At 41.4% G+C, this 22,672-nt stretch overlaps 1 protein-coding gene and 1 non-coding gene across 23 annotated transcripts in view; both read left to right on the top strand.

The window, feature by feature from the left end:
• The window catches only part of Ep400 (E1A binding protein p400), a 106,658-nt gene that overhangs the window by 12,989 nt on the left and 70,997 nt on the right, over positions 1–22,672 (top strand). For 12 of the 22 annotated variants that reach the window (XR_012911648.1, XM_075983894.1, XM_075983899.1 and 9 more), the window contains exons 3-8: positions 582–692; positions 12,699–12,789; positions 14,518–14,625; positions 15,136–15,521; positions 18,998–19,294; positions 20,338–20,523. Coding sequence is in view for 21 of the 22 variants with exons in the window: in XM_075983894.1 (XP_075840009.1) it covers positions 582–692; positions 12,699–12,789; positions 14,518–14,625; positions 15,136–15,521; positions 18,998–19,294; positions 20,338–20,523 (1,179 nt within the window). In the remaining variant the exon portion in view is untranslated. The remainder of the gene's footprint in view (positions 1–581; positions 693–12,698; positions 12,790–14,517; positions 14,626–15,135; positions 15,522–18,997; positions 19,295–20,337; positions 20,524–22,672) is intronic. The other 10 variants (XM_075983945.1, XM_075983954.1, XM_075983999.1 and 7 more) reach the window with 3 other exon arrangements.
• On the top strand, positions 22,512–22,613 carry LOC142842788 (U6 spliceosomal RNA). The gene has a single exon (XR_012909459.1). It is a non-coding gene; the product is annotated as a U6 spliceosomal RNA (small nuclear RNA).

Consider the following 22,672-nt stretch of genomic DNA (forward strand, 5'->3'; position numbering starts at 1 on the left):
TGGATGTTTTTGTGTGGCTTTGCCATCTGTGTCTTCTTCAACACTGAACGTAGGTTGAACCATTTTTGTTATTTAGAAGGTCTCAATGATTTTGGAGACCACCACTAGTGCCATGGAACAATGAAACTGAGTTTTCTTTGTGTCTGTTACCAATGTTGTCTGTGAGCTGTGCCTCCTTATCTGTACTTTTGAAGAAACACAACCTCCCACAGCTTCTGCTAAAGACAATTTCGCTGTGTGATCAATGTGGTAGGCTACAGAACATTATAGCTGTGCAGATCTTTCAAGAAACCAGCTGTGGGACACTGATACCCGAGTGTCTGCCATTCTCATTTTACAGTTGGAAGTTGCAGAATTTAAAATGTTGCCTGTGATCTAGACTGGAATTCTGAAGATTGGCAGCTGTTAGATTGTTATGCTATGAACCTGTCAGTTAGCTCAGTGTTCCTTTATTGGATTCGATGCAAAAAACACTCTGTTTTTAAGCACCAAAATTAGTGAGCTGTCAGCAATGAAATTCTAATAATTTTGAGCAGTCTTAAAAATTATGTTACCTTTTTTTCTCAAAATATTTCTCTCAGGTAAAGGTTGTGACAGGCAAGGATGGGCAGACTGGGACTCCTGTTGCTATAGCAACCCAGCTTCCGCCAAATGTTTCTGCTGCTTTTTCATCCCAGCAGCAACTGTTTCAGGTACTCTTTGATGGTTCTAAATTGTAGTCTCATCCCAAACGTTTCTTTCATCCAGATATTTTAACCTTCAATTTACTATTTGCTCTTTGGCATTTTTTTTCCAGAGCCCGTTTCTTATTTTGAACAGTAAAAGTCTTTCTGCATATACAGTTCTGAAATTCTGTTGCATGAATGAATTGACAACACGGACCTTACTGCATTGTTTTCTGTAACCTGCAATGTGGTGGTCGCTTGTAGTGTGCATGTCCTCTAATATTCAAAGTCCTGTTACTGTATGCTTAGGGTTCCTTGTGTGCTGTGTTTAATGTTTGTTCTTTCTTGTGTCTTTTACCTGTATTTTGAAAAATAGTGCAAAACAGAAAGTGGAAAAGACATAGTAGGTATTTTCCTTACCTGGAAGAAATGTTGGTGCGAATCACCTATAGAGTATCAGAACTGAGATTTCTTAGTAGAGGAGAACAGAATGCATTCGTGACCCTGGGATTCACACATAAGCTAAATTCTAGGTGCTTTGGAGAGAGTGTGCTGGCTTCTGAAAGCAGTTTTTTTCCTTGGTGATATTTTTGTTTTGTTTTTAATTTTAACATAATTTTAAACATGAAATTTGCTATAGTCATATATATTATATATAGTCATACAGGAAGCCCTTGTACCTTTTATGATTCACTGCTGTTTGCATTTCATTCTTGCGATTATGCAGTACCATATGGAATTATGACCCTTATCCCTAAATGGTTCAGCTCGTAGAAAAGAGCAGGTCCTCCAAGTCAGGAAATGCCTATGACTGGAAGTTGGAATTCAGATTCCATCTCTGGTCCTCCAGAGATCCTTTGTAGTTTTTCTCCTAGCCCTGGACCTCATCCAGGAGATCCATATTCCTTACTTGTTATGCCTCTCAAGCTTTCTTTAATCTAGACTGGTTTCTTGGTCTTTTGTGATGATGATGTTTTGAAGCACACAGACCAGTTATTTTGTGGAATGTTCTGTTGTATGGGATTGCTCGACATACCCTATTATCTATCATGTTCAAGTCAGGTAGATGTTGAAGGAATGCTACAGAAGTGACAGTGTGCCCATCTTAATGTAGCATGTCACCAGGCCATGGTGTTGCCTAGTCCTGACTGGTGATGTTAACTTGAAGCATCTGAGGTGGTGTTCACCAGGTCTGTTCAATAGACATGAATTTCCCTTCTGTAAATGATACGGATATAATTTCCCTTCTGTAAATGATAAGGATATAATTTTTGTAAATGTCCTCTAACCCATTATTTCAAACATTTCTCTAATGATAAATCACTCTGAATTGGTTACTACTATAAAGACCCACAGTGGATTCCCCCCCTGTCTCTCCCTTTTCTTCTTTTCTTTTCTTCTTTTTTTTCTGAGACAGGGTTTCTTTGTGTGACAGCCCTGACTGTCCTGGAACTCGATTTATAGACCAAGCTGGCCTCAAACTCACAGAGATTCTCCTGCCTCTGCTTCCTGAGTACTGGGATTAAAGGCGTGCCTCATCCCGTCCACCTTAATCCTTTTGATTTAATTAAATAGTTTGTTTGTTTTTGCCTTTTTCTTCTTATCTTTCTTTTTGTGGCAGAGCTTCACTCTACCCCAGGCTTATTTGGAACTTATGCTGTAGCTCAGGCCGACCTCAAATTTATAGCAGTTTTCTTACCTTTCTCTCCCAAGTGTTGGTAGGATTATAGTTGTGAATCACTAAGACTTGCTGTTTTTTTTTTATTATTTTTTTATTTTTTTAAAGATAAGGTCTTAATGGGCTGGAGAGATGGCTGAGAGGTTAAGAGCACTGAATGCTCTTCCAGAGGATCTGAGTTCAATTCCCAGCACCCACATGGTGGTTCACAGCCATCTGTAATGAGAACTGGTGCCCTCTTCTGGCCTGCAAGCATATATACAGACAAAACACTATATACATAATATACATAATAATTTTTTTTGATTTTTCGAGACAGGGTTTCTCTGTAGAAAAAATAAATCTTTAAAAAAAAAATCCTGGCCCTTTTCCCTCTTCCACATCAGCTCCTAAGTGGGATTTCTCTTTCTTATATTCCTTCTTCATTTATTGGCTGTTCACTTCTTGTTACATACATTCATCTTAACCAGTGAGTTACATGACACTTTAAGTGCTTCTTTGGTTGGTTTACTTAACATTTAGTAACATTCACTTTTCTTTGGTCTGTAGTTGTGTGAATGTTGAAAACTGTAGAGTTGTGTACTTCCCAACACTGCTAAAAAAAGTTTTGTTTCTGCTGAACAGTCCCTTATGCATCCTTACATATTCTTACCTTTGATGTCCTCTGACAAGTGCTCTTGGAGTATCTTTCTTCTGATTGCTGAATACTGATACTGCTTCCTTGATACTTGGTTCATAACTTGTCTTCACAGGTTCCCTCTATTCCAAAAGAAATTAGGAAGTAGAACTTGGTAAAGGGAAGCAGATTTGTTTACAGTTTGGCCAAACTAGAGAAAAGAACTTAATTTTTCTCCATCATGGCTGTGGCACCTTTCATACTTTATTGAATCAAAGGTTGCAAAGTTTGTAGTGAGATGGTTTAACCCATTCTTTCCTAGGAGGAAGGAAGCATACCCAGGTTGTCTTCCTCTCTATCTCACTTCTTGGCAGGCATTCTCCATTCTCAGCATGTAGAATCTGGTATGTTTAAAAATTTCTATTAGGTTGATTTTCTATATGCCACTTGTGCCTGGTGCCTCTGGCATCAGATCTTTTGAAGCTGGAGTTAGATGGTTGTGAGCAGACACCTGTGCTCTCTGCAAACCTTTAAGGCACTAAGAAGTTTCTCTGGCCTCACTATGCTTACAAGTTAGATTGTTGTCTCCTGGTGGTGTCCTCAGAGAGCAGTTTCACCCTTTTGTCTTTGATGGGTATGAGGATTTCTGTTTTAGGGATTCCCAAACAAAACTGCTGTAATTGTTTACAGATAACATTTTATGTGTACATTGGTGTTCATTTCATCTACATGAATACCTGTGAGACTCAGTCAGATTATTGGGTCCTCTCTGGAGTGTATGCTCAGTTTTATAGGCGAGGACAAAACCTTTTTTTTTCTGTGTGGTTTTGTGTTCTCAGTAATAGTGTGAGAATAGACCTTCTCCAGGCAGTGACAGGTATGAGACAGTTTTCAGCCTGATGATCTTGAGTATCCTTTCTGTGTTTGTTGGAGGTCTTTTTGGTGAAGTGTTAGATATTGCTCCTTTCTTTTTCATTTAGTTATTGGTTTGTTGTTGAATAAGTTTTCTTTTTGTGCAGGATACAGATATCAAATTTTTGGTACAACAGTGTTAGTTGCATTTTTTTTCTTTTTCTTTCCTTCTTTTTTTTTTTTTTGTTTCAAGACAGGGTTTTTCTGTAACTTTGAAGCCTGTCCTGGAACTTGCTCTTGTAGACCAGGCTGGCTTCGAACTCAGAGATCTGTCTGCTTCTGGCTCCCAAGTGCTGGGATTAAAGGCGTGCGCCACCAATGCCCCGTACATTTTTTTCTTCACTATCACTTTCAGAGCAATGATTAAAAATTTTAATGACGTTTTACATTTTTTTAAATAGTGCTTGTACTTGTTCTCAGCCAAAAGGCTGAGAAGTAACATACTGTACTTCTGATATCATTTCTAAGAATTCAAGTCATAGAGATCTCTGTTTCTGCCTAGAAGTTCAGTAATTTGACATTTAGGCCTATAATCCATTTCAGTGAAGATCTGTGTGGTGTGACAGATGTTTGTGGGTGATAGTTTATTACATATGAATGTTTGATTTTCTAGTGTCAGGACTCTCTCTCTCTGTTTGTATTCAGGCACACCAGAGGGTTACTTGTTCTTTTCTTCCACCATAATCCCGAAGATGAGTTTAGGTGGTCAGTTTTGGTCATCAGGCTTGGTCACAGACACTGTGACCCACTGAGCCATCTCACTGGCCCAGGTACCGTATAAATTCTCACCTTGGTTCTATTTTCTTTGTTGTTTTGTTTTGGTCCTTGTATTTCCTATCCCTTTTCCTATAGGTTTCAGAATAGACTTGATATTTTGTTTGGGTTTGACAGGGATTGCATTGCATCTGTTAAAACCAGTTAGGGGGGGCTGGAGAGATGGCTCAGTGGTTAAGAGCATTGCCTGCTCTTCCAAAGGTCCTGAGTTCAATTCCCGGCAACCACATGGTGGCTCACAACCATCTGGAATGAGGTCTGGTGCCCTCTTCTGGCCTGCAGACATACACACAGACAGAATATTGTATACATAATAAATAAATAAATATTTTTAAAAAAAACAGTTAGGGAAGAACTGATAGCCATACTGTACTGCCCTTCAGTTCTTGAATGTGACTGTTCCCTTCATTGGTGCTTTGTAATTTTCAGCATGCTAATGTTGTGTCTAACTTGATAGATTTATATTTAAGCATATTATTTTTGTTGTTATAGAGCGTATTTAAAATCAGTTCCTAGCTGTTCATTGCAAACAGCAATACAGGTGGCTATTTTAACCTATATTCTGTATCCTTGCTAAACTCATTAATTTGTTTTTAGAGCTTTGTCATGGATGTCATGGGGTTTTATGCATAGAGAATCGTGTCTACAAATAGAAAATTTAACTCTTTCTAATTCTTTTTAAGATTTATTTTATGTGTTTTGCCTGCATGTGTATCTGTGTACCATGTGCATGCAATGGCCATGAAGGTCAGAAGAGGGCATCAGATCTCCCTGGAACTGGAGTTCGTATGGTTATGAGCCGGCATATAGGTGCTGGGAATTGAACCCCAGTCCTCTGGAAAAGCAGTCAGTGCTTTTAGTCACTGCATCATCTCTCTAACCTGGAGTCTTAATTCTTTCTTTATTCTTTGCAGTGCTATGCTGTACTATCAGGACTTCAGTGTGGTAGTGTCTTACAGTAGTGGAAACCTAGACAGTGTTGTTCTTAGGTCCTTCTCTGTAGGGTGAGGGTGGGGGCCATCAGTTTGTAGTTGTCTTCTTTTCAGGCTTGGGAAATTTCTTCATCAATGAATATTAAATTTTGTCAGGTGATGCTTCTATGTTTATTAATGTGATTTATGCTTTCTCTTGAGTCTAAATTGTAGAACACTTTATGTCAGTGTGAAGAGCTTGTTGAGTGTTAACAGGCTCACACTCTGGTATAACCCACATATGGTGGTCATTGTGTCTGCTTTTTTTCACCCTGAGGTCTCTTTTCTTGCCAAACAACTATCCAACCCCTTTCCACAGCTCTCATTTATTTTGATTCTTAGGATATTTGTAATTGACTGCCTGAGGTCTGTTCAAGCTGGCTCTAGTGTAACTTTGATGTGTCCCTATCCTTCATGGCACAGAATGTTTAAGATTCATCTACTGTGCTATGTGTGCTGGTTCATTTCTCTAATTCTAGCACTTAGGAATCAGGAGGCAGGGGCATTGTTGCAAATTTGAGACTAGTGTAGTCTACGCTTTAAACTACATCTGCTTCCCAAGTCCTGGGATTAAATTAAAGGCATGAGCCACCTAGCTCTTTAAATCTGTTTGTTTATTCAGTGTGTGTGTGTGTGTGTGTGTGTGTGTGTGTGTGTGTAGGTCAGAGGACAACTTTAATTTTTTTGAGATAAGGTCTTACTGTGAAACCTGTCTAGTCTGAAACTTGTTATGTAGACTAGGCTGGCCTGGATCCCTGCTTCTGTCCCCCTAGTCCTGGGATTAAAGGTGTGTATGATTATGTCTGGTGGGGTTAACTGTTTTATGGTTGCCTCTCATCTCACCATGGATGCTGGGATTACAGATGGACACCACTCTATCTTACTTTTTCTGTGGATTATGGGGATCAGGCTCAGGCCATTTAGGTTTGTACACTTTGTTTTTTTGTTTTTTTGTTTTTTTTTTTGATTTTTCGAGACAGGGTTTCTCTGTGGTTTTGGAGCCTGTCCTGGAACTAGCTCTTGTAGACCAGGCTGGTCTCGAACTCACAGAGATCCGCCTGCCTCTGCCTCCCAAGTGCTGGGATTAAAGGCGTGCGCCACCACCGCCCGGCTCGGTTTGTACACTTTGAACCACATCCTCAATCCTATTAATGGTATGTTAAATGCTATGCAGTGACTTTCTTAATTTTCCTTTTCAGTGGTATATTTTAAAAATTAAAATATACAGAAAATTGGAATGGGTTATTCAGTATTTGATACCCATTTAAATGATATGATTAATTAACGTCACATGCACATGTGGGAGTCAGAACAACTGACCTTGAACTGCAGCATCCAATGCTTCCAAACTGCTAGCGTTACATGGCTTGCTCCTTCATGGTAGTGCTTATAAGCAATTGTTCATATTCCATCAGTTTGAGAGCTGTAGTTCATTCAGCTGGTGTTCAGGTTTGGACTTTCTGTTCCCGCTAGGAAAGTACTCTTAGGAGTGTAGCATTTGTGAGTCAGAGAGGGTTAGCTTATAGGGCCTGACATATGCTACATCATGTTTAGCCAAGGATATTGATGGATACCATACCAGAATATGTCAGCCTTCCTGTTCTCATGTCTTGTCCTGATGTTACACTAAGCATTCTAAAAAGAATTTCAGGATGGATTTTGTTGTTTGCAGCTAATGTTGTGTTAATCAGAGTACAGATCTAGAGCTTTCTGTAACCCAGCGAATTCCAGATCTGCAGAGGAGGGTCTTACTGCTCTCTTGATGTGGAGTAGTTCTATGTGACCACCTTTGCAGTATTAGGTACCCTACCCCAGCCATTGTTTTCTGTATTATATTATGAATGTGTTCATGTTTTAATGTGTATAATTGAAAGTTTATTAAGCATGAATGGAATTTTATTTATTTATTTATTTTTAATTTTTCGAGACAGGGTTTCTCCGTAGCTTTTGGTTCCTGTCCTGGAACTAGCTCTTGTAGACCAGGCTGGCCTTGAACTCACAGAGATCCGCCTGCCTCTGCCTCCCGAGTGCTGGGATTAAAGGCGTGTGCCACCATTGCCCGGCCGTGAATGGGATTTTAAAAAAGATTTATTTATTTATTATGTACACAGTGTTTTGCCTCTATGTATTTCTGCAGGCCAGAAGAGGGCAATACAGATGGTTGTGAGCTGGAATGGATGTGGTTGTTGGGAATTGAACTCAGGACCTTTGGAAGAGCAGCCAGTGCTTTTAACCTCTGAGCCGTCTCTCATAAAATGGGATCATAACCTGTTTTATTGTACATAGTTTTTTTTTTAAATGAATTTTATTATTATTTTTCCTTATTTTGAGTCAGGTCTCACTGTGTAAACCTGGTTGGCCTCAGACTCGTAGACTGCCTCCCAAGTGCTGAGATTTTTAAAAGGCTGTGCCACCAAGTCTAGCTCTTTTTGTTTTTTAAGATTTTTATTTTGTACACATGAGTGTTTTACTTGCATGTATGCATGTGTATTGTATTAATTCTGGTGTTTGTGAGAACAGAAGAGAGCATTGGAATCACTGGGACTAGAGCTTGTTAGCCACCTTGTAGGTGCTGGGACCCGAACGCTAGTCCTCTACAAGAACAGAAAATGCTTTTAACCATGGAGACATCCCTCCAGCACCGCTGTACATACTTTTGAAAAGAAATCTTAGGTAGGCTTTGTATTTGTGTTGTCCATACCAAATCTGGTGTCAGAAAACTTTGAATTAAGAGATAAGAGGTTATTGAGTCTCTTCCACTAATAGATATGTTTTTTTTTTTTTAAATATTTATTTATTTATTATGTATACAATATTCTGTGTGTATGCCTGAAGGCCAGAAGAGGGCGCCAGACCTCTTTACAGATGGTTGTGAGCCACCATGTGGTTGCTGGGAATTGAACTCAGGACCTTTGGAAGAGCAGGCAATGCTCTTAACCACTGAGCCATCTCTCCAGCCCCCTAATAGATATGTTTTTAAAGGCACTCAGAAAGGTTTCTCTCTTCTTTCTTGTCCCCATTCTACCTTTAGTGACAGCATCAGTCTTAGAAGCAGTGGTCTAGCCATTTAGCCATTTCATTGCTTATTTAAAGTTGAGAAATTTGACTTTAGAAGCTTCAGGTTCTTTCTCCTTGTGTAGGCAGCAATTATTTTGAGTTAGATTCTCTGTAAGCTACATTATTGGCTGACTGGTTGATTGATTGTGTATGTGTGGGAGTACAGTACATGGCATAAATACGTAGATCAGAGAACAACTTAGGGAACTTGATTTCTCCCTTTCTCCCATATATGTATCAGGGATCCAACTCAGGTTATCAGACTTGGTGGTAAGCATTGTCACCTGCTGAGTCATCTAACTGCTTCGTAGCTAATGTTGTTGTGGTTTGTTTTTTTGCTTTTTGTTTTTTTTTTTTAGACAGGGTTTCTCTGTGTAACAGTCCTGGCTGTCCTGGAACTCATTCTGTAGACCAGGTTGGTATTGAATTCACTGAGATTCACTTGTCTCTGCCTCCCAAGTACTGGGATTAAAGGTGTGTACCTGACTTTTTTTAAAAAAAAAAAAAAAAAAAACGAAAAAAACAAGCAGAGTTTTCAGCCAGGTCTCCAAAGCAAGTTCCAGGATAACCAAGGCCACACAGAGAAACCTTGTCTAGAAAAACAAAAAAATAAAGACAGGGTTTCTTCATGCAGTTCAGGTTGGCCTTGTATTTGCAGTCCCCCTGCCTCACTCTCCTGAGTGTTAGGACTCAGCCTACCATTCTTGGCTACTGTGTTGCAGCTGCACATTTTGCTCTCCTTTAAGAAAGGTGGCACTAAATTTTAGTTTCTTGTCTTGACCTTTGTACGCTGCCTTTTTGAATGTGGTTGGTGGTCAGTCAGACTCCTAGTATCTCTGCCAGTCATACCTAGGCAGGGTAAACAGGACTCCTATGTCCCGCAGTCTCTGCTCTCCCTGTCCTCCTTCCACTGAGTGTAGCTTGGGGACCACCTTCATGCCGCCTGCCAACTTTGGGAAACTTGGGAGACTTCTTTTCCTTCTCTAGCACCTGCTACCTCTTCTTTGTTCTGGTGTTTCACCTGGAGCTATGGTCATTTGGAGAATGTTTCATCTAATAGAGAGTACTTAGTCGCTCCTGGATGCCAGCCATTTATCTTTTTACTAAAGAATAAATGTGACACTCATTTATTTCACAGTATTTGGAAAACTAAGAAAAGTGCACATACATGAATTACAAGTTATCTATAATCCCATTCACAGAGAAGCCATTGTTAACATGTTTTGATTTTTCAGATCATTCCTTTATTTCTTCCTTCTTTGTCTTAGTTAGGGTTTCTATTGCTTCAATGAAACACTATGACCAAAAAGCAAATTGAGGAGGAAGGGGTTTATTTGGCTTACACTTCCACATTGTAGCCCATTACTAAAGGAAGTCAGGATAGAAACTTTTAACAGAACAGGAACCTGGATGCTGGGGTTGATTGCAGAGACCTTGGAAGGTGTTACTTACTCGTTACTTGTTCAGCCTGGTTTCTTACAGAACCCAGTATCACCAGCCCAGGGATGGCATCACCCACAGTGGGCTGGGCCTCCCTGTCAATCACTAATTACGAAAAAACCCTACAGCTACTAGATCTTTTTTTTTTTTAATTTTAGTTACTGCTGGATTTACAAAGGCTTGCTTGTCTCCCTCCCTCCCTCCCTCCCTTCTTTCTTCTTCCTCTTCTTTTTTTCTTTTTTTGTTTTTCAAGACAGTGTTTCTTTGTATACAGCTCTGGTTGTCCTGGAACTCAGAGACCAGCCTGCTTCTGCCTTTTAGGTTCTGTGATTGAAGGCCTGTACCACTACTGCTTTTTTTTTTTTTTTTTTTTTTTTTGGTTTTTCGAGACAGGGTTTCTCTGTGGCTTTGGAGCCTGTCCTGGAACTAGCTCTGTAGACCAGGCTGGTCTCGAACTCACAGAGATCTGCCTGCCTCTGCCTCCTGAGTGCTGGGATTAAAGGCGTACGCCACCACCGCCCGGCTATAGATGCATTTCTTTTCTTTCTTTCTTTTTTTTTTTTAAAGATTTATTTATTTATTATGTATACAATATTCTGTCTGTGTGTATGTCTGCAGGCCAGAAGGGGGCACCTCTTTACGGGTGGTTGTGAGCCACCATGTGGTTGCTGGGAATTGAATTCAGGACCTTTGGAAGAGCAGGCAATGCTCTTAACCACTGAGCCATCTCTCCAGCCCCTATAGATGCATTTCTTAATTGAGGTTCCCTCCTTTCAGATAACTCTAGCTTATGTTAAGTTGACATGAGACTAGCCAGCACACTCGGTCTCCTGCTCTCTCTCTTCCGCCTGTCTGTATTAAATATGAACAGGGCACCTCTGTGTTCATTGTGCCTCCTGTTATTGGTGAACCTATATTCTGTAGTATGGGCTACAGGGGCCAAACCCTGTCTCTTTCTAGGCATCAAGGCACTTAGTTCAGTAGTTCATGCACGTAGTCTTTTGATTAGCACCCGTAACTTTGGTGTTTAAATTGGAAGAACCAAATCTTTTAGAGATAAATCCCATAACGTATATCTACTGGGCAGTGCTGCTGTTAGGGATGTGCTTAGATGTCAGGGGTAGTGCTCAGATGGAGAAGTCTTTGCTGACCAAGATTCAGTTCATTGCTCTTTTTGTGAAGTGACATGTCAATAGTTTTTCAGGAAATTATGCTTTTATAGTTTTTTATTCTTTTTTTGTTTTTGTTTTGTTTGTTTTTTAATGAGAGAGTCTCATTATGTATCCCTAGCTGGCCTCCAACTTAGATAGATCCTTTTGCTTCTGCTTCCTGGGTGCTGGCGTTATAGGTAGGAGTTTCTCCTCTTAGTTTAAAGGTCTTCTAAAAATTGTTTTTAAATAAGGCCTCACTGTGTATCACGGCCTCACTGTGTATCCCTGGCTGGCCTAGAACTCACTATGTAGACTAGGCTGGCATCAGCTCACAGTGATCTACCTGCCTCTGCCTTGTGATTGCTAGGATTAAAGATGTGTACAGCAAGCTTGACTATTTATTTTAGGGCAGCTTTTGGTTTATAGCAGAACAGAAATAAGGTACAGAGATGATCTAAATCCCCTTTTCCCTGTCTTCCCACATGTGTAACCTGACTTCTGTCGACATTGCCCACAGGGGTTCACTTGTTTAACTGATCCTGCGTGGACATTATTGTCATCCAGAGTTTGTAGTATACACTGGGGCTCCCTCTTGTTTCAGTGCTATTACAGGTTTAGACTGCCATGATCATATAAAATGTGCTGCATTCTACCCATCCCTCCCACCCACTCCTTGTAACCACTGACTATCTTGTGTCCTCATAGTTCTGCCTTCTCTGTAATGTCAGATGCACCTAGTTAAAACCATAAAACTCATACAGATTGAGTTCCTCTGCTTTATTTAAGCCTTATTTGACTAACATATATTTCATTTGTATATACACATACATAGATATATATGTAGACACACATCTGTGTATGTGTATATGCAAACGAAAAATATATGACTACATATTTGTTTATATATACACAGAGAGAGAGATGGGGGTGGTAATCAAAAAACATCATCTTGAAGATTCTGGATAGATTGTTGTTTATTAGGTTTGATCCCCAGTAGGAAGGCACCTGTATTTTTCCCTTTGTTACTAATTTTTTTGGTGTGAAGTTGGACCAGGTAGTATGAATGTAGGTCAACCAAGCTGTAGCCTCACAACTAAAAGTAAGGTTTCCTCGGTCTTGATCAACTCTTCTGTTGTCAGTCAGTGCTTAAAACTAGTTTTGAAGCTTGTAGATTGGTGATGATTTGAAATTCCCTTTAAAACCAGAATAATAGGTCTTTACCAGTCCTTTTTTTTTCTCCTAAGAGGTAAGTTAGAATCGTACAGTATTTCTAATATACATTATATATGTGTGTTTAAAGATGATGGGTAGGTAGTAGCAGCCTCTTTATTAAAGGGAGAGAGGTCAGTGTTTGGAATAGATATGGTGGTGTAGTGTGTGTCATTCTTCTGATGGCTATAACAATAAGAATCTTACTGCTTTTCATTTTTTTAGCACCAAGCTCTGACTGGGAGTCTCGTGGTGGGGGCTGGCAGTGCCACAGAAGCCGACCCCTTTAAGAGGCAGCAGGTGATGCCATCCACAGGTATGCCCAGTGTGGCCAACAAGGCAGTGGTGGTTTAGTTGCCACATGTTTCTAAAGAGCTTAATTTCTACTTTTTAAGTTATTTTTTCTTTTGGTTATCATCAGCTAAAATATTTGCATAAGTTTTTATTTGTATTGGAATTAGAAACTTCATTCCATCTGCTTTCCCTTAAACAGCCGGTATGACTCACTGTTGGAACTGCATAATCACCTTCGGAAGCTATTTTTTAAATTACCGTGTCCCTTTTTCTCCCTCTCCCCAAAATTTTTTCTTAAAGACAGGGTTTCTCAATGTAGCATTGGCTGGCTTGAAATTCATAGAAATCCTCCTGCCCCTGCCTCACCAGCGCTGGGATTAATACTGTGTGCCACCACTGTCTGGCACTTTTTTCTCTTTTTAATGTGAGAGGCACAGGTAGTTCGGAAGGTGACACATAGCTGCCTCTGCCTTGATGCCTGCTTCTTCTGCAGTCCCAGCAGGGGGTCACTGTCAGTATGTTGTGATTATCACAGACATTCTTCAGTGTATACTTAAAATTTTTTATATGTCTGAGTTATTCTGAAAAAACTAAGACTTAAACACAAAGATAGAGTTACTTTTAAAAAAATAACCTTAATAGGTCACTTTCCCAGGCAATGCATCTGAATCTTCCAGTATCTTCACCATGTTTCACTATGTGGATGAATTTTTTTTCTTTCAAAGATACTCTATCATGAGATCTGACTGGCCTGGAACTCTTCATGTAGCTCAGGCTGTCCTTGAACGTGGAGAAAACCTCCCACTTCTGGCTTTCCAATGTTGGGTTTACAGGTGTGTGCCACACTACACATGGCTTTGGACAAATGACTTTTTTTTTTTTTTTTTTTGGCTTTTTTGAGACACGGTTTCCCTATATAGCCCTGGCTGTCCTGGAACTCACTTTGTAGACCAGGCTGGCTTTAAACTCAGAGATCTGCCTGCCTTTGCTTACCAAGTGCTGGGATTATTAAGACGTGCACCACCACCGCCTGGCAGATGGCTGATTTTTATCACTCTTTGCTAGTCTTCCATGTTTATTACTATACTTTTTTGGTTTTTGTTTTGTTTTGATTTTCTGCCAGAATGAGCAGAGACTTGACGTATAGTCTGAAATGTTCATTTGATATATTTGGTAGCTGATTTGAAGGAGCTGCCAGGTCCAGAAGAGTGATATGTAGTGCTGCTCTCAGACTGCCTGCGAGTAGGCATGTCCAGTTCCACAGCTGTCAAGAGTTTCTGTCTCTCTCTGTCCATTTTCCTTATTTTGATAAATCTTTTAATGTTTGGTAGTCCTACCTGAGGCTGAAGTCACACCTCTTGTTTGGATGTGGATGTCTGATTCTGAGTAAGAGTGCACAGGAGCTTTTCTTTTATTGCTCATTAACCGTTTGTGAACCTGTCCCTGGCTTGCCATTGATGTTCTCTGTCAATTGTCCTTGTCATTGAAACTTCTCATGTTACTTGTGAGTGCTTTGAGAATGATGAAGTGAGCCTCTGCCAGTCATGTGTTGCTTGTCCTTTGACCTTTGTATGATGCTTTTCTTTGTACTTTCAGATTTTTAATGGAACTGTGTCAGTCTTGTCCCTTATAGCGAGGAGGGCTTCCCTTTTCAAAGACTATAAAAACATTTACATTTGTTTTTTTTTTCCTACTATTTCTGTGGTTTTATTTTTACATGAAACGACACCTTTCTTGAAAATTATTCTAGAGCAGTCTAAGAGACCTCGTCTTGAAGTGGGTCATCCAGGGGTAGTTTTCCAGCATCCAGGGGTGAATGCAGGAGTCCCTCTGCAGCAGTTAATGCCGACAGTCCAAGGTAAGACCCAGCAGTAGAGCAGCACTCTTAGTTTGTCATGAGGGAATGCCCAAAACCTAGAGCCCAGCCCACATTGGGACCATGCAGTTAAGGGACTGTACTGGACATAGAATTTCCCATGTGGGGACATGTTTCTGCATCTCAGTCAATTCAGTATGAGAAAGCCCCTAGCGATAGGTTCTTGCCCTTCTAGTGGGAGTCACACATCTCCACATTGTACTTCCAAGTGATTTTATTTCTGTGTTCCTTATTCCTACTGCTGTCAGGTGCCCTGTGGTTATTTGATGCTCGTTTTGCTTAGTACTAACTTGCAATAGTTGGGTGCATTCTTTCCTTCTTTGTGTGCTCATTCTGACCTTAGGTCTGCTCTAGGACACTACCATTTTGAGTGTTAAAAGTTCTCATGTGAGCAGCAGGATGTCCAGTCTGAGTCCTTGTGAGTCACTTGGTGGAAGCTGCTGTGCACTGAGATTATTGCTTTGGGTTTTTATTTATTTTTTTATTTTGCAGGAGGGATGCCCCCAACTCCTCAGGCTACACAACTCACTGGACAGAAGCAGAGCCAACAGCAGTATGACCCTTCCACAGGGCCTCCTGTGCAGAATGCTGCCAGCTTGCACACCCCACCACCACAGCTCCCTGCGAGGCTGCCCCCAGCCACTGTCCCAGCCACAGCTCTCTCTTCCACCTTACAGTTTTCACAGCAGTCACAGATGGTGGAAACTCCAACTCAGCTCCAAATCCCAGTGAAGACTCCACAGCTGAATGCCCCCATCCCTGCCCCCCTGCCTAGCCAGCTTGCTGCTCCTTCTCCACAGCCTGCCCAGCCGACCCTCCATGTTCCGATGACTGGGAAGGCACAGATGCAGACCTCTCAGCTTTCTTCCCAGACCCAGGTACTCTGTGGACATTGGCTGTTTTGACTAGTGAGGTGCAGAAGAAAAGAGGAAGTGGTCTGCAAAGATGGCCTGTAGTTTAGGTATTTGGTAGTATGGTCTGCACTGAACCAGCACATTCCTTGAAGCAGCTTTACTTGCCTTCCTTAGCACAGTTGGTTATTGTAGCAGTTGCAAATTAATTCTATTTGGCTCTGTATAACAATCATTAAAGTAATAGAAAATCATTATTATTGTTGCTTTTAGTAGAGGAGCCTCGACCTGTTAAGTCTCATGATATTTGGAGCATGTTGTACTTGTCATCCCATTTGGTCCTCTGGAAAACCTTATGTGGTGATCAATTTTACCAGTTTTAAAAATTGTGGGATTGACCCAAAGAGACATCAATGAAGTGATAATTTAGAGTTGACTCCAGCTTTGTTCAAGGGTGAAGCTATGATCTTCACCATCAGCTAGGCTTCCTCCTTTGCGGCCTCCTTTTCCTTTTTTTTAATATGATGAATTCCACCAGTATGATGGCACTGTGCCTGTTCTAGTGTTGAGGATGCCACTTCTCCTCACTGACTTTACACCTATGTGGGTTTGTGAGTGCTTTCTCCCACTCCTGAAGTCCATTGGGACTGTGCAGCATGGCAGGTACACCAGCTTTAGCGCATAGATGGGAGTCAGCGAGTACTGGGCCCCTCTGCTGTCACTTCTCTCATTAATAAGGGAGCTTCTCAGAAGAGTTCGAGTTCCAGTTAGGATTTACAGCAAAGGCTTAAAACAGATGGACACAGAAAAGGAAGAACAATCTATACTGACTACCATGTGCTGTGGTGGGAATGTCACTGGGGGTAATTTCTCTACCCAGTAACTTTGTGCAGTGGAATTTGCTACTCCCATTTCATGAGAAGTTCAAGCCATAAGGTTAAAAACTTGACATGTTATCATCTTAGTGGCAAGTATCTTGGGTCATTCTAGAGCTTTGAGGCAGGCAGGTATGGAAACTTCCCACACACTTGGTTAGGGAAGGAAGGTGATTGCCCCCAGGACCACTAGACTCTGTCCCCATGGCTTTCTCTCTCTTTTTTTCCCCCTCCAAGACAGGGTTTCTCTGTACAACAATCCTGGCTGTACTGGAACTCACCTGCCTCCCTCTCGTAAATGCTGGGATTAGAGGCGCACACCATTACAGCAGGCTTTGCTTTCTGGAGAGTGATCGTCCTTCTTTGGCAGCCACAGTCCTCACTTAGAGCAGCACTGTGGTTTTTACCTTTGTTTCCTGCCTTTGTTGTTAAGTGGATCAGCTAGAACAGCCTGGTCTACAGAGGGTGCTCCAGGACAGCCAGTGCTACACAGAGAAACCCTGTCTGGAAAAATAACAACAACAAAAGCAAGCAAACAAACAAACAAAGGATCAGCTATGGTAAATGGCTTTTAAGAAGCTGTCCAGGGTTGGAGAGATGACTCAGAGGCTAAGAGCACATACTACTACTCTTGCAGAGGGCCTGAGTTCAGTTCCCAACATCCACATTGGGTGATTTATGACCCCTTGTAAGACCAGTCCCAGAGGTTCTGACATCCTCTTGTGACTTCTAAGGGTCTTCCCTATACCCAAGTGTGCATACATACCCACACAGAGACACATACACATGCAAATAATTTAAAATCTTAAAAAAAAAAAACCATAAACCTATAGAAACTCATTACTAGTTAGACCTCGTAACACAGGTCTGTAACCCAGCTACTTGGGAGGTTGAGGCAGGATGATTGCATGTTCAAGGCTGTCTTGGCCAACTTAGATCCCGTTGCAAAAGTGAAAAGAAAGTTAAGTAGACTTGTCTGAGGCCCACAGGTCAATCTTCAGTTTGGTGGGAGAGACCCTTGTTTCTGATGAGTTGGGCTGGGATTAGCCCCTGTTTTCTGTAAAGGGCCATAGGAGAATCTTTTGGCTTTGCAGGCCATTCTGCTCTGTCAGTCCCTTAGCTTTGTTCCTGAAAACATAGCTCCAGATAATTTATGAGGAGACTATATTTGAATAAAGCTTTATTTATTTTTTTTAAATATTTATTTATTTATTATGTATACAATATTCTTTCTGTGTGTATGCCTGAAGGCCAGAAGAGGGCACCAGACCTCATTACAGATGGTTGTGAGCCACCATGTGGTTGCTGGGAATTGAACTCAGGACCTTTGGAAAAGCAGGCGATGCTCTTAACCACTGAGCCATCTCTCCAGCCCAAAGCTTTATTTCTTTATATATGTACGTACTGTGACTTCTGGGCCCCTGAGGTAGACACCTGTGGGAGTCATTGTTAACATTTTAGGATTGTGGGCCTGACTGGCCTTCCTGCCAATCTAGCCTTGCCCTTCACCTCTTTCTAAGTGACCTCCTCTCTGGGCTCCTAGGAGAACTTCACACAGACTTGTTGGGGTTGAGGCCCCTTTTGTGAGAATAGCTTCTGGACAGTACAGAAAGGTTTCCTATCTCTCTAGCCTTCCTGCAATAAAAGACATACATGGATTTGTTAAAAAGATGCAAGAAGCCAAGCTGGGACTTGGTGGTACTGGCCTATAATCCTGGCACTCTGGAGGTTGAGGCAGGAGAATGGAGAGTTCAAGGACAGCTTAAGCTACAATATTGAGATCTTGTCTCTAAATAGTATACATAAAAATAATAAGCTCATTTGACATTTGAGTGATATTGTTACGTGAAAATATAACATAGAGGATAAGAGCACTGTCTGCTCTTCCAGAGGTCCTGAGTTCAATTCCCAGCAACCACATGGTGGCTCATAACTATCTGTAATGATCATCTGTAATGGTGCCCTCTTCTGGCCCACAGGGTTGCATGCAGGCAGAATATTGCATATATAATAAGAAAATAAATCTTTAAAAAAAGATGTGCCTTCATGATCAAAGCAACTGCCTTTCCTTCCTTATATAATACAAATTTTAGTTCTGCATAAATGAAAAAAAATAAAACTTGCCAATCAGATCCAAAATTACTACAAGAAAACAGCACCACCTTCCAAACATGCAAGGAATAAAACCTGCATATGATGGTGCGTATCTGTAACCCCAGCCCTCAGAAGGCTGAAGCAGGAAGATACTTAGGCTTTATAATCAAGGTTTTGTTTTGTTTTTTGTTTTTTGTTTTTTTAAGGGAAAAAAAATTAAATTACCTTTTAAAAGTAAGAGAAAAAACCCGAAGAAGAAGAAAGCTTCCATGAGCTCTGAGATAATATACCAAGGTACAATTTATAATGGAGCTTTTGTTAGGTTCTTTGCAGTACAACAATTTACTGGACATCATCTAGCCTGTGGTTCCAAGTTGTGGTTTGTGATAGGATTAATTTTGTGTGCATGTGTTGCCATAGAGAAGAAGGCATTGACTGTGCTGGCTTGTGTTGACTGAGTTCTCTGCCGTTTGGGCACTCTGAACCTGTGGAAGCCTTGTCCTGACCCTGGTTCACTTGTCTTCTGCCCACTAGACAGTGGCATCGACCAGGCCCCCCCTGGACTCTGCCCAGCCCTGCCAGCGGTCTCTGCCCACTTCCTCCTCTTCCTCATCCCTTGTACCTGTGAGTGGCTCAGGCCCTGGACCCTCGTCTGCTCGTTCTTCACCAGTGAACAGACCCTCTACTGCTACCAGCAAGGCTCTGTCTCCCATCACTTCCCGGTCTCCAGGGGCAGCAGTGTCAGCTCCCCCCAAGCCACAGAGTCCTGCTCAGAATGCAGCCTCATCCCAGGATGGTTCTCAGGATAAGCTGGCCGAACAGATAACACTGGTAAGTGTGCCTAGGCAAGTACAGAGCCTATTTGTTTGGGGGAATCTTCTTGTTTTCTAGGCTAGCCTGGGTTTGGGAGATCTTGCTCCCAGCTTGACTAAGAGAGTAACTGAACAAAATAAAGACTTATGTCATCATACAAAATAGCCAGAATTCATCTTGTATTCTGGTTTGTGATATATATTTCATTATTTAAAGGCTGTGATAGTTTAGAACTGAGTACTTGGTTTATGATCATTAGAAACCAGGACTGGGACTAAATAATGCAGCCTTTTCTGCACAAAGTAGACTCGTGGACGTCTTTGCCTTGTGGTGAAGTTGACCATGGTGGACTGATTTTTGTCCAGTCATGGCTGAAGGTGGGAGTCAGTCAGGAGTGGCAGGAGCCACATCCTCAAGAGGCAATGCCCAGCACGTAGTACTTAGTTCTTTTTGGAGGACTGTTTTGTTCAGTTTTATCAGGAGTTTAAAGAAGCACACATTATATTTGATTGACATAAACTAAGTGCTTCTTTTTGTCTAGTTTGATGTTAGCTCTGTGGCTAGTCTTTATCGATTTTTCTTTCTTTCTTCTTCCTAGTTGTTGTAAAGCAAATTCCTGGCATTGTTGTTTCCCTTGTACACACTTTGATTTTTTGGTGTAAACATTGGTCCTTTTGGTTTCATTCTAACTTTTTTCTTCTTTTTCTGGTGGCTCTCGGGGCTTGAACCCAGGGCCTTGGGATGCTAGGTTGTTGCTTTACTACTGAGTTTACATCTGGGCCATTTTATTTTGCTCTTTAGAGACAGCAGGATCACTACTGCTTGGCTTCCTTGATGGTGTCTGAGAGAATCTGACTCTATGGTATTCTTCTAGAGCCACTTAACCTGTGTGAACACTTACCTTGAACGGTGACCTCTTTGAGTCTCTCTCTTTCAGTTCCTGAGCTTTACACAGTAGGGTTTAGCAGAGTACATTTAATTACATGCTGACACAGTAGGGTTTAGCAGAGTACATTTAATTACATGCTGACCCTTACCCCCCACATCCATGTTCCTTACAGGAAAACCAGATCCATCAGCGAATAGCAGATTTAAGGAAGGAAGGCTTGTGGTCCCTAAGGCGGCTGCCAAAGCTTCAAGAAGCTCCACGCCCTAAATCTCATTGGGACTACCTGCTGGAAGAGATGCAGTGGATGGCCACAGACTTTGCCCAGGAGCGGAGGTGGAAGTTGGCTGCTGCTAAGAAGGTAGGTTTGAAACATGCTTTGTGTCTTTTGGAGTAGTTGAGATTTAAATTGCTGTAAGTGAGCCAGGCACATAGCTTAAATGGTGGTGGTGTCACATGACCTTACTCCTAGCACTCAGGAGGCACTGGCTGGTGGGGTAGGGTAGTTAGGCTGAAGAACAGCACAGAATTCATAGGCATTAGTGAGGGGTCAGCTCTGCACATTAAGCCTACATCTACCCTTCCTTCTCACTGGGACAGGGAGAAACAAACACCAGCTTCAAGGAAGCCATGAGAGTATTGGTGAGACACTAGTGCCTGGTCTCATTGTAGTTGAGTGCTTTTTCTGTCTCAGATGAGGTGGACAGTGATTATTGGTATGTGCTCTTGTTGAATGAGTTACTTTTTGGAGCTGATACAGGCAAGTACATAGAGTATTTTCATTGGGAACACAGAATGATATCTAAAAATAGAATTTTGGTCTGGAGAGATGGTTCAGTGGTTAAGAGCATTTGTTGCTCTTTTAGAGGACTTGGGTTCAGTTCCCAAATCCACATGGGTACCCAAACCATCTATAACTCAAGTTTAAGGGATTCTGACACTTTCCTCTGGCTCTGAGGGTAACAGACACCCACAGGTACACATATATACATTCAGGGAAAACATGCAAGCACATGAAAAAAATTCTTTAAAGTAAAATCTTAAGCCAGATATGGTGGGTCACAACCTTAATCCCTGTTTTTGGGAGGCAGAGGCAGGTAGAACTCCGTGACTTCAAAGCCAGCCTGATCTATTTTGTGAGTTTCAGGTCAGCCAGAGCTATATAGTAAAACCTTGTCTCCTAAAATAAATTGAAATCTTCAGATTGAGATGTAGTTCACTTGGCAGAGTGTTTGTCTAACATACCTGAAGTTCTTGGGTTTGATTGCCAGCATTTATAACACAGGTGTGGTGGTATACACTTATAATTTGGAATTCTAAGACTTGGGGGGTGGAGGTAGGAGAATAAGAAGTTCAAAATCATCTTTGGCTCATAGCACATTTGAGACCAATCTGAGACCCTGCGAAAAACAACAACAAAAAAGGTATATACATAGACATCTTAACAACAAAAAGGAGCAAGGCGGTGGTGACATAAGCCTCTAATCTCAGCACCAGGGAGGGAGGCAGAGGCAGGTGGATCTAATGTGAGTTCAAGGCCAGCCTGGTCTAAAGAGTGAGTTCCAGGACAGGCTCTGAAACTACAGAGAAACCCTGTCTTGAAAAACCAAAAAAAAAAAAAAAGTCAGTTTCGGTGCTGATAACTTGTTATAATATGAGCAGCGGGGCTGTGTCCCCGGCACCCGGCCGCCCACATGGCTAGCTTATGCCCCGAAATAATTACACGGAAATTGTATTCTTTTAAACACTTCCTGGCCCATTAGTTCCAGCCTCTTATTGGCTAGCTCTTACATATTGACCTAACCCATTTCTAATAATCTGTGTAGCCCACGAGGTGGCTTACCGGAGAAGATCTTAACCTGCGGCTGTGTTGGGAGTGAGAATCATGGCGACTCACTCACTCAGCTTCTTTCTCCCAGCATTCTGTTCTGTTTACTCCACCCACCTAAGGGTTGGCCTATCAAATGGGCCTAGGCAGTTTCTTTATTAATAAGAAATCACTCCCACATCAATAACTCAGGTATACTAAAAGTACTGGTTGCTCTTTCAGAGGACCCTAATTTGATTCCCAGCACCCACCCTCATGGTGGTTCATAACTGTTTATAATTTATTTCCAGAGGATCTGATGTTTTCTTGCCTCCTGAGGCACTGCATATATAAGCAAGCAAAATATTCATACACATAAAATAATTAAAAAAAAATCCTTGCCTATTGGCTATTGTACACCTTTAAGCCCAGTACTCAGAAGGCAGATTTGGAGACATTCTTGCCTACAAAGCGAGTTCCAGGACAGAAAGGGATATTACACAGAGAAACCATCTCAAAAATCAAAAAAAAAAAGAATAAACAATTATTACTTGCTTCAGTAACACATATTATAAAATACAGAGAAGATTATTATGGCCCTGTGCAAGAATGACACTCAGATTCATGAAGTGTCCCATATTTTAGAGCATTAACACTCACATGCACCTACCTACATATGCACACACTTACTCTACTGTTAAAA

This window comes from Microtus pennsylvanicus, chromosome 1 (genome assembly GCF_037038515.1).
Source record: "Microtus pennsylvanicus isolate mMicPen1 chromosome 1, mMicPen1.hap1, whole genome shotgun sequence".
Lineage (NCBI taxonomy): Eukaryota > Metazoa > Chordata > Mammalia > Rodentia > Cricetidae > Microtus > Microtus pennsylvanicus.